Source organism: Lepidochelys olivacea, assembly GCF_965140295.1.
Source record: "Lepidochelys olivacea isolate rLepOli2 genome assembly, chromosome: 4".
Taxonomy (NCBI): domain Eukaryota; kingdom Metazoa; phylum Chordata; order Testudines; family Cheloniidae; genus Lepidochelys; species Lepidochelys olivacea.
In genome coordinates, this window is record NC_140414.1 from 37093834 (window position 1) to 37110840 (window position 17007).

Genomic DNA, 17007 nt, shown 5'->3' on the forward strand with positions numbered 1-17007 from the left:
CTAAGCTACGCAACTTCAGATATGTGAATAACGTAGCTAAGTCAACGTACTTAGACCTACTCACCACGGTGTCTTCACTGCGGTGAGTCGACTGCTGCTGCTCCCCCATTGACTCTGCCTGCGCCTCTCGCAGCAGTGGAGTACAGGAGTCAACGGGAGAGTGCTCGGGGGTCCATTTATCGTGTCTAGATTAGATGCAATAAATCGACCCCCGCTGGATTGATCGCTGCTTGCCGATCTGAGGGGTAGTACAGACATATCCTTAGTTCCTACTGAGGTTCTGGGGTGGAGTTGTTTATTTGCTGCAACTTGTGGCCAGTTTCCAGTGTAGTTAAGAGAATAAAAATGAACAGTTCCCAGGAGGTAAAAGACCTGGGATTTTGATGGTGAGCTTTGGGCTCATGTGATAGGGTGAGACCTTGTGGCCTTCACTGTCTGAGGTCCCCACCCTGCTGCACCCTCGTACCTACCTCGAATTATGGTAAGGAGTCCTGTAATCCTGGTGCCAGCTACCGGTTATATGGTAAGGAGTCTTGTAGCCCTCTCCCCTGCTGCCCACTTGAGCTAAGTAAATGCCTAGTATAAGAGATTATGAGTAATGTCAGGTAGTGCCCCTCCCTTGTGTTGAAATTTAATAAAAGCTGTGGCCTGCCACTTAATTATATGCATGTCTCTGTCCTCATTTTGCCACTGTGTCCAGATCAAACTTCCAGTGACAGAGGTAAAGTTCTTCTGTAGGCAACTTTCATTGTGTCAGCAACAATCTAGAAACACCCTATTAGAATTACCCTCTCTTCCTTTTTTCTTCTCTTTACCTTTATTATACAGCATTTACAAGAACCCTTAGCACTTACATCTGGAATAAAGCCAATTTCATTGAGATGGTTACTCAGCTCTGGATCATGGAATGCAATCATCTGGGAGAACACTGTCAGGTATTCTGAAATGACAACAATGTTTAAGATCATTGCCAAAAAAAAGAGAACACACAACGGCACACTTAACTCACACACAAGGAATACATGTGCTCAGAACAGAATTAATTATGAAGCTTGCACTTTTCTTTATACATACAACACCATTTTAACTATTATATTACCCATTAGGACAAATATATTTTTTAAAATCCATTTAAAGTTTTTTCTCCACTCCCTGTTTATACCATGTGCATCTTCAACAGTACACAGCTGCTATCTTCTTTACACTTATGCTTGGTCTAAAACACTAGGAACTTATGCTGGTATAACTATGTTGCTCAGGGGTATGGAAAATCCATACCCCTGAGCGATGTAGTTATATCGACCTAACCCCCAATGTAGACAGGACCAGCTTCTCCTGTCGACACAGCTACCATCCTTCAAGGAGATGGAGTATCTATGCCAACAGGAGAAGCTCTCCCATCGGTGTAAGAAGCATCTTCACTAAGTGCTACAACGGTGCAGTGCTGTACATGTAGATAAGTCCTTAGGACTTTCCATACTTCCTTTTCCACTCAGATACAGCTAAAACAAATGGAATACTTCATTGGTGCTCATAGCCTGATGTGTTACACACTTGCAAATTACACAATTTAAAAAACAGCAAATATTTCAGCATGAATATGAACTAGGCCTTGGGCATATCACACTGATTAAAGTAAATTAGAACAAGGTTCTTCCAAGTAATTTCCAGGAACTGACATGCACTGAAAACTACAAAGATATCACCATACTAAACGTATTTGCTACTAAGTGAACTTGTTTACATCATTATGTGGATTGAAGTGTTAAGTCTCTCCTCCCTTTATTAACACCTATCTTCTTTATTTTCCTTTCTGGAAAGGGAAAAGAATTATTACAGGACAGATTTAATAATATATCCCCAGTTCTACACATCAAGCTGAAAGGCACAGTTTAACTCAATCGCCTCAATTATCATTCACATTTAATTTCAGAGAAGCCAAAATGGAAACTCATCCCCGAAAGGCTTCTCTCCTCTTCCTCCCCCTTACACACAATTTCATTTGCCTTCTATCTGCAAGTGGAGCCTTTCTTAGGCTCAGAATCAAGAGACTTTATCCTTGCAATTTCATGACAGGTTGCATTTCCCTTTCCCTTCCACAAAGTTCTCAAATTTCCAACAGTGCTGCTGCCTGACACTACATAACCCTGCCCCAATGGCAGAGATTTCCAGGCCCCTCCATCAAAGACTCTGCTAAGGCAGCATCTTCATGCGAAGGAGTCATAGCCAGGCACCCTTTAATAAAAGCTTCTGAAGTGAACGGTCAGTAAGTGCTGCTACAGTGCCTTAGGAAGTCCCCTAACTGCCCCTCCTTAATTTGCAAACATTCCATGTACAAACACCAGCATCAGGGCTTGTCTTTTGTCTTGAGTTATCTTAATTTAGGGTGACCAGATAGCAAGTGTGAAAAATCGGGGGGGGGGGGGAGGGAAATAGGTGCCTATACAAGAAAAAACTTGATCTGCACAATGGATCAGCAGCACAGAATGACTGGATGTAGCAATATAGGGCTTGATTTCACTGACCAAAAAAGTGTGCGTTTTACCCGAGGATAACTAATGCCCATCAGCTATCCCACTGAGGTTAATCACAGGCTGGAGGGGTGGGGGGTGGAGGCATAATGCTGACCTCACCAATCTATCTCGCCATGAATACTACAAGTGCCCCATCTCCACTTAAGGTTTTGCAACAAGATAACAATCACGTGTTTGCTGGCCATAACATCACACCTTTTTAAGCAGTGAAACCTACGACAGCGTAGCTGCATCCTCACTGCATTACCAGCTCCAGTATCACTCAAGTTTTAACTCACATATTCTGATAGAACAGCTAGCTAAAGTTTAAAGTACCACTTAATTTGAGCTAGAGATTTTTATGCATCAACAGGAGTCAACACTCAAGTTGGCTCAAGTTAGGGACAACACTCAAGTTATACTTTGAGCTAATACTGCAATGAAGACAAGCCCCCAATCTCATTGTATGCATGTATTATCCACATAAGCTTATTGGACAAGCCAGGCTTAATTTAGCTTTTCCCACATTCAGTGCTGACACATTTGAGTTAATAAAATACCCAGCAACCATAGGTAAGGTACAGAGCTTTTCTACACTTACAGCACTGCAGCGGCACAGCTGCACGCTCTGCGCTGCTGTATCGCTTAGTGAAGACGCTACCTATGTCGACGGGAGAGCTTCTCCCCATCGACATAGCTCTGTCTACACCAGGGGTTAGGCTGGTATAATAATGTCACTCAGGGGTGTGGATAGCGTAGTTATACTGTGATAAATTGGTAGTGCAGACCAAGCCATATAAAGCCAGTAATCACATACAGTCATATGCGTGCTGATGAAAACAGATTCACAATTAACTTCCTTAAAGCACATTTCCTTTTAAACAAGAAATTTGTGCCTATGGTGGTTCTGCACAGATACACTATAGTTTGTTAAATATCGTTTTTATTTGTATAGCCAGACTCATAAAATATAATTATTGTGTGAGATTACATGATTAATGAAGGGTCTATTGAAGACACACAATCCTTCATGAAAACACATTATTTAGGTCCTGCCAAACACTGTTGGCTGGAATTTTATGATATGAATTATTCTTTCGCATAATCTGATATTCTATAGCTATAAACCTTTAATTGCTCTTACATCTTACTTCATATGGGGAAATGCATCTGATAAATCTGACAAACTGTGCTTTAACTGCTTAGGGCAGGCTCAGAAATGAGATATGCTGAACCTTTCTGCACTGGGAAAGATTTTTATTCCATTAAGGGGTGAGGTGCTAAAATTGCAGTGATGTAATCAGACACGATCCATCCTGCCATGTTCCTCACAGTGTCTCCAGAGAACAGGAAAAAGCTCAGCACACCAAACTAAACAAAACCATCACAAAACCTTCCTTTAAAACTATATTAATATGTTGATATTGAACACCAACAGCTAGAAATCAAATCAGAACACACCAACAGTCCAGCTAGTCTAATATCCTCATACCAGATGCTGCAGTGCAAGATGTAAAGACCACATCATACATTTACTTGAGCAATATCATACTATGTGCCTATCCCCATCTGGTAATTTTTTCAGGTCTGGACACATGACAATCAATACCTCTCATTGTATCCTAGTTAGCAACACTACAAATGATATTCTTCTACATATCACTGTCTCAACCTTTAAAAAAAAATCTCACTAAGCTACACTGGCCTTAAAAAACCCTAAAGCAGTTAATTCCACAGGCAAATTATTTATTGTATAAAATAACAGTTTACTTTATTCTTTAAAAATATGCTCCTTTAGTTTCATCAGGTGCCCCTTTGCCTTTATATTATGATAGAGTGCAAACAGGAAATCTCCTGACTGGCCTTCTCCACGTCATTCATTATGTCATATGTCCGGGTCACACCCCCACTCTCACTTATCTCCATACCAAACTATGCAGTCCTAATCTTTTAGTCTCTCCTCATATTACCGCCTACCCCAAATCTTAATGTCCAATCATTTTGCTGACCTTCTGAGAACTTTCCCATATCTTTTTGGAGATGAGGGGAGGAAATAAATGCTGTTCCTCAGCAGAAGACATACAGGGAAAGTATTGTAATAACGTTTATTTGTGGATTATAAGTGCATATGGTGCATTTCAGTAAGATGTATTATTTGTTAAACAGGTACAAATCGTCGTAACCAATGAAAAAAAGTGAGAAGCTATGCATCATGATTATTAACATCTACCTTTTTAGCATTAATTTTCCATCTCTCTCTTTCTCCCCTCTGCTAAAAAAAAAAAAAAAAAAGGGCAAGAGACTTCAAAAGTATTTTCCTGTATGCTCTAACTAAAGTTTCTGAAGAATAATTTTTTGTTCCTTTTCATACAGCTGCCAACTTGACTCCCAAGACAAAAAACATTGTTAGGTCAACAGAGACAATGCCCTAACCAAGCTATTAAGACACACTTCTGACTCACGAATCTCACAAACAGCACGAGGTGTTAAATCATTCAAATTAGAATAATGCTTGTTAGAATTGCTGTCAACTGCACATCTGATGGCTAGTGATGCGGGAAAGGATGACAAGAAGGACATCAGAGTGTGGATTGAAGTAAAGATCCTCTATGTTTTTAAATTTGTTATTCAGATAGGATGGCTTCAGCAAATCTTCTCTGGGAGGCTTCCTAATCCTCCCAAATTTCTTCTCCACTTTGTCTCCATTTTAAAAGGAACTGACAGCCCACTCCTCCTCCTATTTACTTATAGGGCTGTTGAGGCTAAGAAATAACAACCAGGAGCTATGGAGCAGTTTCCTTAGGAAGACTTGTCCTCAGATCAGTCATACAACTGATCTACTAACTGGTTTATGTTGAAATGTTACATCCACATAGCTAGTTCTCTCAGGAGTGTGAAAAATCTACAACCCTGGCAGATATAGGCTATGGTTACACTACAGCTTAAGTTGACACAAGTTATGTCATTCAGGGGTATGAATTAGCCATTTATTAATTTATGCCAATTTAAGCGCCAGTGTGCATGGTGCTATGCCAGCAGGAGAGCTTCTCCTGCCGACACAGCTACCATTGCTCATGGGCACTGGAGTAATTAAACCGACAGGAGAGCTCTCTCCTGTAGGCGTAGAGTGGCTATACTAGATTGACACTAGATGCAAGTTAATAAATGGCTAATAAATGGCTGTAAGCTCTCTAGTGTAGCTATAGCCATAGTTAAGCCAAAATAACCTCTGGAGTAGACAGAACTAGGTACACCCAAGAATTCTTCCATACACCTGGGCCACCACCTTTCAGGAAGGTGGATTACCTACAGTGAGGGGATGATCCCTCTGTCGTAGCAAGTGTCTTCCCTTAAATGCTGCAGCTGTGCCACTGTAGCGTTTTAAGTATAGGCATAGGGCACTCCCATCAAACTCTTGACCCTCTACTAAAGTAAATGTATTCTCTAAACACCCACTGATATCTGCTGCTCCTCTCACCTTCTGTTCTGAAGCAGAATGGCAGTCTGCAATAAAGTGGCTTTGAGTTGCCTCAATGATAGACCACCATGATACGAAGTGCAGAGAGAGTCTTTTTAGCATTCTTATTTCATTACATTGATTGGTTCCTGCTTAAAACTGCTTCAGAGAGCAACAAGTGTTTTTTTGCTGCTGCTGCTTGGTTAGTTTTTCATCTTCACACACTTTCCTACTTATTTTTGTTTTGGTTTTGCCGTTGTTCCTTCGATTACTACCCTGGTCTCCTAATAAGCTACTTGAAGATATAAGTGGGTATTTCTATAATACTGAAAGGGTATGCTTCTACTTCTGTCAATTAAAAAACCACTGAAGAAAAAACAAAATTTACTTGAAAACACAGCATTAATAACTACTCCATAAACTCTCTTATTAGAAGAAAAGGGAAACAAACATCAACCTACCTTGAATGACATGAGAATTATCCTTCAAGAAGAAGTTATACAGGTACTTGGGAATAAAAGCAGACATGCAGGCATATGCAAGAGCTAAAAGAGAATTCGGACAAGACACCATTAGCTAGGAAGGTAGAGTCTGCAAAAAACATCTTTACACTGGAAAACATTCATTACTAAAGAAGTGTTTATACCTGATTTGTTATCAGTCTGTGCAGATGGTAACTAACGGTGTAAAATGCATGAAAAACAACACTTTTCCTTTTAAAAAATATTTTAAAAGGTACTCAAGAAATATCCTATTGCTACTGACTATGCAATGAACAATCCAAATAAATTCAGTTTTACCATGTATTAGTTTTGAGGCGAAGTACAAAAATTTGGGACTTTCAGATCAGTAGTGTTCCCATATCAATTACTGTAATATAGGCATTAACCTTGTCCAAGTTCCAAAACTTGAGTGACCACATCTGTCTACCTAAAGTCTGCTTGCAGTTGCAATGGAATTTTTTAGAAAGAATTCTTTAGGAATGAAGGATAATCTTGTGGCTCTTGCGCTAAACTGAAACTCAAGAGATCAATTACACATTCTGCCACAGACTTCTTGACACTGGACAAGACATTTCATCTCAGTGACTCAGTTGCCTCACATTTTTTCCTACCTCTTCTAATTACATTTTGATTGTTAGACTGTTTCTACTATATAGAAATTCTTAGTCCACCCTCACCACCATAGTACCTGGGTGCCTTCCAAAAGGCGCAATAAGTGATGTGACTAACATCTGCCCTGTGTGGTTTGGTCTCCCTCGCTCTCTCCCTAGTACCTACAGCATCTAGCAAAATGGGATTCTGATCTAGGTTGTGGCGTCAAGCCTTACTAGAACACAAACAACTGCTAAATCAAATCTTTACTTCCAACCCTACACTGTTTATTTTTACTATGCACTGATAAAAGTTGCTCTTGATTGGTTTATGATGTCCTAACAATGGCAAAGAAATGACAAAGTATGTGTAACTGTACCGCTGTCTGCAAATGACAGGAAAGTTACAACTTCTAAACTAGCAGAATATGAGAGATAGACAGCTTTGGAATGCTGCAGTGATATAAGAATCCAGGGGCTGGGATGGCCCACTAAGCCCATCAAGATTGTGAACCACCAAGACAAAAGGTAGATATATACTGTTGATAGATGGAGCAGTCACAACCCCTCTCAATTCCTCTCTCCCAACAAATCTTTGTTTTGCCTGGACTGAGACTAAGCTATCTGGTTTTCATGTAGGATCTTACTTGAGCTAGGGACTTGGAAAGCTAGAATCAAGAAAGTAGAAACCAGGCTCCACTACAGAACATTCATAGAAAAAGAGGCATATGTATATTATAGAAGTGCTGCTGGCAGGTCTATAGGTAAAAACAAATTTTGTACCTGAAGTAGGGATTCAACCACTTTGTTACCTGAAGAATACAGTGTATTATCCCCCAAATTTCAGCACTTACTCTTTCAGTAAGAAAAGAGACAGTTACCTACCTGTACAGTAACTGTTGTTCAAGATATGGGTGCAGACATGTATTCCACTTAGGCGTATGTGACCCTGTGCACCAAAGTCAGAGAACTTTCCCTAGCAGTACCATAGGGGTGGTGCGAACACCTTCTGAACCCTTCTCCCCGCCCTTTCCTGGCTAATTAAGGGCTAAACCCCAAACCCCCTCAGTTCCTTCACACAGAACATCAGAGTTGAAACTTTGATTGAGAGGGGAGGAAAGGAGGGCCATGGAATACCCGCCTGCACCTGCATTTCAAAGAACAACAGTTACCTGACAGGTAGGTCTTTTCTTCAAGATGTTGCAGACGTCTGTGTATTCCACTCAGATGACTCTCAAGCAGTATCACAAGGAGGTGACGTGCGGAGTTAACTGAACTAATAACTGCCTTCCCAAAATTTACATCTGATCTAGATGCAGTTGTAATAGCATAACGCTTGGTAAAAGTATGCATGGAAGACCAAGTCTACAAACGTACAATATCAAAAAGTCACTGAAAAATGCATTTGATTTCGCAAAGGCCTTTGTCAAATGAGCTCTTAAGCCAGAGGTGGGAAAACTATGACCCGGGGGCTGAATCCGGCCCTTAGGACATTTTAATCTGGCCCTCAAGCTTCCGCTAGGGACCAGGGCCTTCCCCGCTCCAGCCAGGAAGTGGGGTCAGAGGCTTGCCCCGTTCTGCGCGGCTCCTAGAAACAGCGGCATGTCCCCACTCTGGCTCCTACACATAGGGGCAGCCAGGGGGCTCTGCATGCTGCCCCCACTGCAAGCACTGCCTCCACAGTTCCCATTGGCTGGGAACCGTGATCAATGGGAGATGCAGGGGTGGCACCCTGCAGATGGGGCAGCGCACAGAGCTGCCTGGCCATGCCACCGTGTAGGAACCGGAGAGGTACATTCTGCTGCTTCCGGGAGCTGCTTGAGGTAAGCGCCACCCAGAGCCTGCACACCTGACCCCCACTCGTGCCCCGAACCCCTCCCACGCCCCAGCCCTGATCCCCATCCCACCCTCCAAATCCCTCAGTCCCAGCCCAGAGCACCCTCCTGCACCCCCAACCCCTCATTCCCAGCCCCACCCGAAGCCCACACCTCCAGCCAGAGTTACACCCCTGTGCACTCCAACCTCCTACCCCAGCCTGGAGCCTCCTCCTGCACCCTGAACTCCTCATTTCTGGCCTCACCCCGGAGCCCTCACCCCACCTACACACCTCAACCCCCAATTTCATGAGCATTCATGGCCCGCCATACAATTTCCATACTCAGATGTGGCCCTCGGGTCAAAAAGTTTGCCCACCTGTGTCTTAACCTCTGTGGAGGCCAATTCTGAGTTGTCCCGCTGTAATACAGGATGTTATCCACCCAGAAATTGTTTGCAGGGAGACCACTTGACCCTTCATTTGAGCCACAAAGGAAACAAAAAGATGAGTGTGACAAGCTGCTGGAGATACCCAGAGCTGTGAGACACAGTTATTCCTCTCAGCCTCAGGAAGTAGTGGGAGCTTTGCTGCAGTTAAGCTATGCCAGCTCCCTGACACACCTTTGTCTTTGCCTTGCCAGCAAATGCGCAGGGCTCTCCAAGCCCCAACCTTACCTAGTAGGTAACAGTCAGCTCTCCAGCACCTGAGTTCCTCAGAGATGTCTCTGCAATGCACAGCCCTATCACTGTCCATATACAGCAGATTTTAAGTTTGGTGCTCCTTTAAACAGACAAACAGCTGCTTGACTGGAGTTAACAACCACTTCAAGTCAATCAAAGCACGGGTTTGGTTTAGATAAAAAGTAAAACAGGTTTATTCAATCAAAAAGAGATTTTAAGTGAGTTCAAGTTATAAGAGATAAAGATAGAAAAGGTTACAAACAAACAAAATGATCAGCTTAACAAGTATAGTTTTTGTTCAAGCTCATTTCCTGGCCAATCTTCCTTTTCTAGCAATGGCTGAGTAGCTCTTACCTAGGATGCCCACAAAGCCTAAGGTGCTGGTTTTACTGGTCTCTTCAAGTGGAGGATAATTTAGGGGTTCACCACTCCTCTCTTTGCAATCCAGTAATCTTTTGAAAATCCTCTCTCTGTCAAAGTTGATTGCCCCTGCTTCAACAGGCAGGAAGGGTTCCTAGTACTGCAATTTCCAATCCCCCATTGAGACTATTAAGTGATCAGTTTTTCTCCACTTGCTTTCCTGATAGCTTTGTTTGCATGGCATGCAAATATGCTTTTCTTTGTCTTTGGTCACAACTTGCTCAATTACTGCATTCCTTTGTCTTGAAAAAAACCATTTAATGGCTGGTTTAAACATATTTTAGCTACTGTATAATCCTTTGTAGGTTGAATGTACAAACATCACACAAGCATATTAACGAGTAGTGAATTATTGGTTTTCCAATGACCTATTACATGACACCTTATAGATATAATAATAGTGAGTTGGGGTACACTGAGCTGGTCAAGCCAGCTGAAACTCACTGCTAGATACAAATAAGTCTCTTACATTGTGGCACAGAGATGCTCTTAGGGACACACTGAGATGATGAAAGAAATGACTTTGTTCTTTCCGAGTCAAATGCCAAGCATCACCTCATATCCAAGGAATGAAGATGCTGCATCTGCATTTGAATGAGGCTTGGGAAAAAATACAGGTAAAAATTTGCCGACTTAACATGAAATTGTGAAACACTTTTAGACAAAAAACTTAGGATGAGGCCTGAAGGGTATTCAGAAGGTTGACCATTAGGGCCTGCAGCTCACTAACTCTTCTTATAGAAGTTGTGGCCACAAGAATGCTGCTTTTTGGCACAGGAGAGAGAGAAAACAAGTTTCCAAGGGCTCCAATGGAGGACCCATAAGGACAGTCAATTCAGTGTTAAGGTCCCACTGAGGAATCATTTCCTTTACTGGAGGAAAGAAATGAATGATTCCTCTCAAAATCTGACTACCACGGAGTTCAAGATAACAGATTTCCTGGCGTAGTGAGATGCAAAGGATCAGAGGCTGAAACACCAAAATTGCCATTAAATGGACTCTCAATGAGCTGACAGACAGACCAGAGGACTGACGAAATAACAGGTACTCCAAAATGTCCGGAATGCAGGCCTGCATTGGTTGAATTCCCCAGGCCACGGATCAAATAGAAAAACATTTCCACTTACTCAAATATGTAGCTGCAGTAGATCGCTTTGTACTAACAAGTAGAACTTGTTGAACAGCTTTAGAACAGTGCTCCTCTGCTATCTAGCAACACAGCATCCATGCTGTTGAGATGCAAGCTGCTCAGCGCTGGATGCGAAATCTGACGATGGCCCTGTGTCAGTAGATAGAGACAACAAGGAAGAGGAATAGGCAGATGAACAGAAGGACTGAGGAGGTCAGAAAACCAACACTGTTTCAGCCAAGTTGGTACAACAAGAATCAGTCTGGCATGATCCATCTTCAGCTTGAGGATGACCTGAGGAATGACTGGGATTGGGGGAGAAGCATATGTCGGAGCAGATTCCCAATTCAGATGAAATGTGTTGGCTGAGACTCACTCAAAAGCAAAGTTGTTGGCACTTCTTGTTGTCCTTTTGTTGCAAACAGGTCAAGAACAAGAATGCCCTTATCCAAAGACAAACTCAGCACACTACTCTTCAGAGACTACTGGTGATTCTGGGACAAAGTCCTGCCAAGACAATCGGCCAAGCAATTCTGGGACCCTAGTAAATGAGTAGCTGTTGGGAAAGATATTCTCTTTGATGCAGAACTGCCCAAACTTTATCACCTCTGGACAAAGCTGGCTAGAGTGGGCTACTCCCTGCCTGTTCACATAATGTATCATGGTGGTGTTGCTGGTGAGTACATGAATCACTGTGCCTTTGATCTGCACTTGAAATACCCTACGCACTCTGTAAATGGTTTGACATTCCAGGATGCTGATATGAAAAAATGGTTACTAACATTTCGTAACTGTTGTTCTTTGAGATGTGTTGCTCATATCGATTCCACAACCCACCCTTCTACCACTCTGTCAGAGATAACCCGCAAGAAGAAACAGAGGGTACGTGGCCAGCGACGCTCCCACCAGAGGGCAGTAAAACTGGTCTGATGGGTACAACTGAGGAAAAAAAAATCTCTGGCTAGGTGTGTGCGCACCGCATGCACTGTTGTCAAAACTTTTTTCTTGGTGGCATCCATCAGACCGGTTTTACTGCCCTCTGGTGCCACGCTCTTATGTGCCGGTTTAAGGGGCGCTGCTGGCCATGCACTCTCTCAGTTCTTTCTTGTGGGTTAACTCCGACATAGGGGTAGGAAGGTGGGTTGTGGAATTGACATGTGCAACGCATCTCAAAGTACAACAGTTAGAAAATGTTAATAACCATTTTTTCTTCTTCGAGTGTTTTCTCATGTCCATTCCATGGGTGACTCACAAGCAGTACCCTAGAAGATGGGCTCAGAGATCACGGACATGCTGACTGCAACACTAGTCTCCCAAAACTGGCGTTATCTCGGGCCTGTTAGGTGATGGCGTAGTGAGATGCAAAGGTATGCACCAACGACCAGGTTGTGACCCTGCAGATGTCCTGGATTAGGACCTGCAAAAGAAATGCTGCTGACGGAGCCTGGGCTCTTGGGGAGTGGTTAAGATGGCTGGAAGCAGGACATTTGCCTGTTTGTAGCAAGCCCAAATACAGGTGGTTATCCAGGACAAGATCCTCTCGGCTGACACATAGCCCTCTCATTCTTTCTGCTACTGCTACAAAGAGTTGCATGGATTTGTGGAAGGGGTTAGTCCTCTCGATATAGAAGGCAAGTGAAGCCGCTGTTCCTCAGAGTTCTTGTGAGGCATTGGGAAGAAGACTGGCAGGAAAATTGCCTGGTTGCTATGGAATTGTGACACCACCTTTGGCAGGAAGGCCAGGGAGGGGGGCAGTTGGACCTTGTCCTTGAAGGACACCATGTAAGGTGGTTCTGACATAAGGGCCTTGATTTCAGAGACCCTTCTAGCTGAAGTGATCACCACCAAGAAAGCAACCTTCCAAAAGAGAAGCAGCAGGGGGCACGATGCTAGTGTTTCAAAGCTGGAACCCAAGCTTTAAATGGAGGAAGTAGTCCAAGACAGACTGAAGGGAAAAACAAGTTGGGGGGGGGGGGGGAGGAAGGGAGAGAGAGACAGACAGAGAGATAGATTGAGATGCTCATATCGAAAAAAGTGCTTCCACTTGGTCAGCCCTTGTGCATGGTTTTCTACTACCTAGCAAGAGCTCCCTAACCTGTTTTGAACAGGCCTGTTCTTCTGGGTTCAGTCATGTAGCATTCATGCAGTTAGGTGTAGGGAGACAAGGTTCGGGTGAAGCAGTCAGCCGTGGTCTTGTGAGATTGGGTCCAGTCGGAGTGGGAGCAAGAGTTGGATTGCTATTGACAGATCCAGGAGCATGCCGAACCAGAGTTGACATGGCCATGCTAGGGCTATAAGAATAATTCTCACCTTGTCCTGCTTGACTTTTAGGAAGACGTTGTGAACCAGAGGGATTGGTGGAAAAGCGTGAAACAGGCAATCTGTCCATGGAAGCAAAAAGGCCTTAGAGAGGGATTCCGGGCTGTGCATACATAGTGAGCAAAACTGATGGCATTTCCTGTTCTGCTTGGTCGCAAACAGGTCTACCTGGGGAGACCCCCACCTTTGGAAGATGAATCTGGTGACCTCCAGGTGAAGGGAACACTTGTGATGAGAGGAAACGGATCTGCTGAGATGATCCACCATTACATTCCGGGCTGCTTGCTTGATGATGGGTTGGCTGGCTAAAACTGGATTCAGAAAGCCTCCTTCTCTTTGAAATATGTTCCTTCCTGCTGCCTAACAGGGAAGGATGAATGTCCAAAAAAGAGATGTGAGCAATATTACTGCAGTTGCTCTTGCCCTCCGTAATGACATCTCTTTGTGGCTAGGGTATAAACCCCAACGAACGTAAACTAAGTCCTCTATGCTCAGACAGAATTCTGTAACCATAAGGCCCTCCTTATAGTCACAGCTGATGCCATAATTCTGGAGAAAGTGTCTGACATGATCAGAGCCAAATGCAACAACTTTTTGGCCACCCGGTAGCCCCCTGCAATAAATGCATTAAACTCTTCTTTGGAGGATTTCATTAACTCATCTGCAAATATGGACATAGTATCCCAATGGACAAGGTCATATTTAGATAACAGCGCCTGCTGATTTGCAATATACATCTGTAATGACGAAATAGAGTAAATTTTTCCTCCCCATCAAGTCCAGCCTTTTAGACTCTTTGTCCTTAGGCGTGGACTTGTATCTCCCCAGCTGTAATCTGTTATTCACTGCTGTCACAAAGAGAGAGTTTGGGAATGGATGGGAATACAAACACTCAAAGCCCTTCATAGGGACATAATACCATTTCTCAGAATGCTTTGTGGTAGGTGGGATATGCTAAGCTTCATATAATCGGTAGAGCCATCTTCCCTGGAGCTAAGGACTGGAGAATATCTAGCAATTTATGCATATTCTCCTGCACAAACTCAGCCTGAATACACAAGGCAGAAGCCATATGCTTCAAGAGGTCCTGGCATGACATCTTCAGGGACAGGAGAAGAAGAGTCCGGTACCATGGAGTCAAGCGGTGAGGAGGAAGAAGGGAGCAGGATGAATGGAGGTTCCTGAGGGAGAACTTTGTTCCTGTATGATAGGATCAGGCTGGAGCAGCTCAGGAGGAATGACTGTGTCTGAAATAGAGGTAGCTCGGGAAGACAGACTGCAGCCAAGATTGGTGACCTTGTCCCAGAATGGGTCGAAGAACGGGATCTTGCAGACTGAGGAATGTCCCAAAAATTCCAAGAAGGCCAATGGGAATAAGGGTAAGACAGTAGTAGTCACTAGGTACTAGACCAAGAGTGTCTACCCCTGCTGCAGGAAAGGTGCAGATCTTAGTACCAATAGTGAATTGAGGATGGTCTTAAGGACTTCCAAGAGCATTGCTTGCAAGGTGAGGGAGAGGAGGAAGATGACTCTGAACTTGATCTTGATATGCGCTTGACGTCACACAATGGTAGCAGAAGAACCACCCCTAACGGAGCAAGCAAATGACCAGCCTTGTCCAAAAACCATTATAGAGATAGTATTGATATGGAGGATGGACGAGCAGTTGACGCCTTCAGTACTGAAAGAAGCATCGCACTTCCACTCAGAGCAAACAATAGTGCAGGAGCAGAGAGTGGTACCCATGCCCAAAACAGTGTCAGTGCCAAGGGAATGTCTGCATTGCTGGACCCATGAGTGCTTAAAAGGAGGATGACCTCAAGTCTGCACCGAGATTTACATGTTGTAGAACATGTTGCTGATGAATGAGACAACTCTGTGACCAAACCAGACGGCACCAAGGACACAGCAGAAAAAGCAGCGGCAGCCATGGTAGGCGAATGCTCCTGGATTATTGGGGAATCAGGAACAGAGAGGCAGAGCAAGTCAGATGCCACCTGGTATGCCAATGGCATAGAGACAGTTATTGCTGACACCAGTGCCATCAGTAATGGACTCAATGGACGCCCCATGGTCAGGACCAGAGTTGATGGTATGGTATCCAGCTGATCTTGGCAGCCTAGCTCTATCCTTTGTCTATCCAGCCTAGCTCTATCCTTTGTCCCCGAGGAATCACAGTGCCGGTCAGCACTCCTCTTAGAAGACAAAGAGGAATATCCCTGAGGCCTGGTATGGCCTCAGTCCATTTTAGGGGACCAATTCCTTGGAGAATAAGAGGAAGGAGAATGACTCATCTTCCTAATAGGGGAAAGTGACCTCAAATCTGGAGCAACATCTTGGGTTGGTTCCGAAGGGTTCTGTGGCACTGAACAAAGTGACGAGTGCTGAAATGGGCCTCATGGCCTGCTCCATGAGGTGCTGCTTAACAAGCCCCTCACCACTTGCATTCTCTTATTTAAATGACTTGCAGAGAGAGCACCTTTCATTAATGTGTCCCTCTCCCAGGCGCACACATGATGGGCAACATTTAAAACCTGGTGAGGGCATCCCACCAGGCTAAAGACTGCTGCTAACGAAAAACCTAAGGTGGTACTACTAAGCTGCTAACTATCTACAGAAAACTCCAAAAATACTGGACAGAAAGAAAGTTGAGGTAAATACCACACAGAATGCTCCGAATCAAACACGGGACATGAAAAGGAACTGAGGAGAGTCCGAGTGGCACCAACCTTAAATAGCCAGGGGAAAGACAAACCAGAAGGCACAAGAGGCAGCCCTATGAGTACTACTAGACAAAGTTTTCTGACTTTGGTGCACTGAGCGTGTACACACTTAAGTGGAATACACATCTGCAACCACTCGAAGAAGAATAAACGTTCTCAGTATCTGCAAGTGAATCTGGTAATTAGTTTGAGAGTTAAAATGATTTAAAAATAAATCCTTCAGGAAAATTTAGCACTGGGCAACAGACCATTTGTTCCGAATGATTTTAGCTTCAAACTTCCCTTGTAGTTAAAAACTCACTGAAATCTTGTTTATACCTGTTTGTGATATATAACGTGGTATATATCGCACATGTGTACATATGTATGTGTGGGCACACGAGGCGGATGGAGATATGGTTTTATTCTAGAGAGAAGGTACTCACCTTCATTGTTAAAATTCAAGTACAGAAATGGTGCACAAAGCGAATCAAGACCTGAGGGAAGAAAAAAATGCGAAGAAACTATGAAAAGCTTCTCTTTCACTATCATAACACATAAGATAAATGCATTCATTTATCAGAGAGACTTACATATTTAAGATGGATTAAGACACCTGTAATGTTACCCTTAATGTACTATACAGAGAAAAAATATGAAAACTGCAGGCAAATAAAAATATTTTAAAACCTAGAAGTACAGCACTTAGTAGATTATTTGGACTTTTTCCAGTTTCGTCACAGTTTTCAGGAATGCTCCAGCAAATTACTCTTAAAAAAAATCTAACTTAATAACTGTTCAGTGCAGTTTAACTTTGCACTAAATAGCATTAGCCAACAGAACATTTTAAAAACAAAGTGTATGAAGTTTAAGGAATG

The 17007-nt window shown here is 43.3% G+C and overlaps 1 protein-coding gene across 5 annotated transcripts in view; it reads right to left on the reverse strand.

The window, feature by feature from the left end:
* The window catches only part of TBCK (TBC1 domain containing kinase), a 210826-nt gene that overhangs the window by 115082 nt on the left and 78737 nt on the right, over window positions 1-17007 (reverse strand). For all 5 annotated transcript variants that reach the window (XR_014711230.1, XR_014711231.1, XM_084625510.1 and 2 more), the window contains exons 18-20: window positions 16576-16626; window positions 6432-6515; window positions 855-940 (exon numbers count right to left, since the gene is read on the reverse strand). Coding sequence is in view for 3 of the 5 variants with exons in the window: in XM_084625510.1 (XP_084481636.1) it covers window positions 855-940; window positions 6432-6515; window positions 16576-16626 (221 nt within the window). In the remaining 2 variants the exon portion in view is untranslated. The remainder of the gene's footprint in view (window positions 1-854; window positions 941-6431; window positions 6516-16575; window positions 16627-17007) is intronic.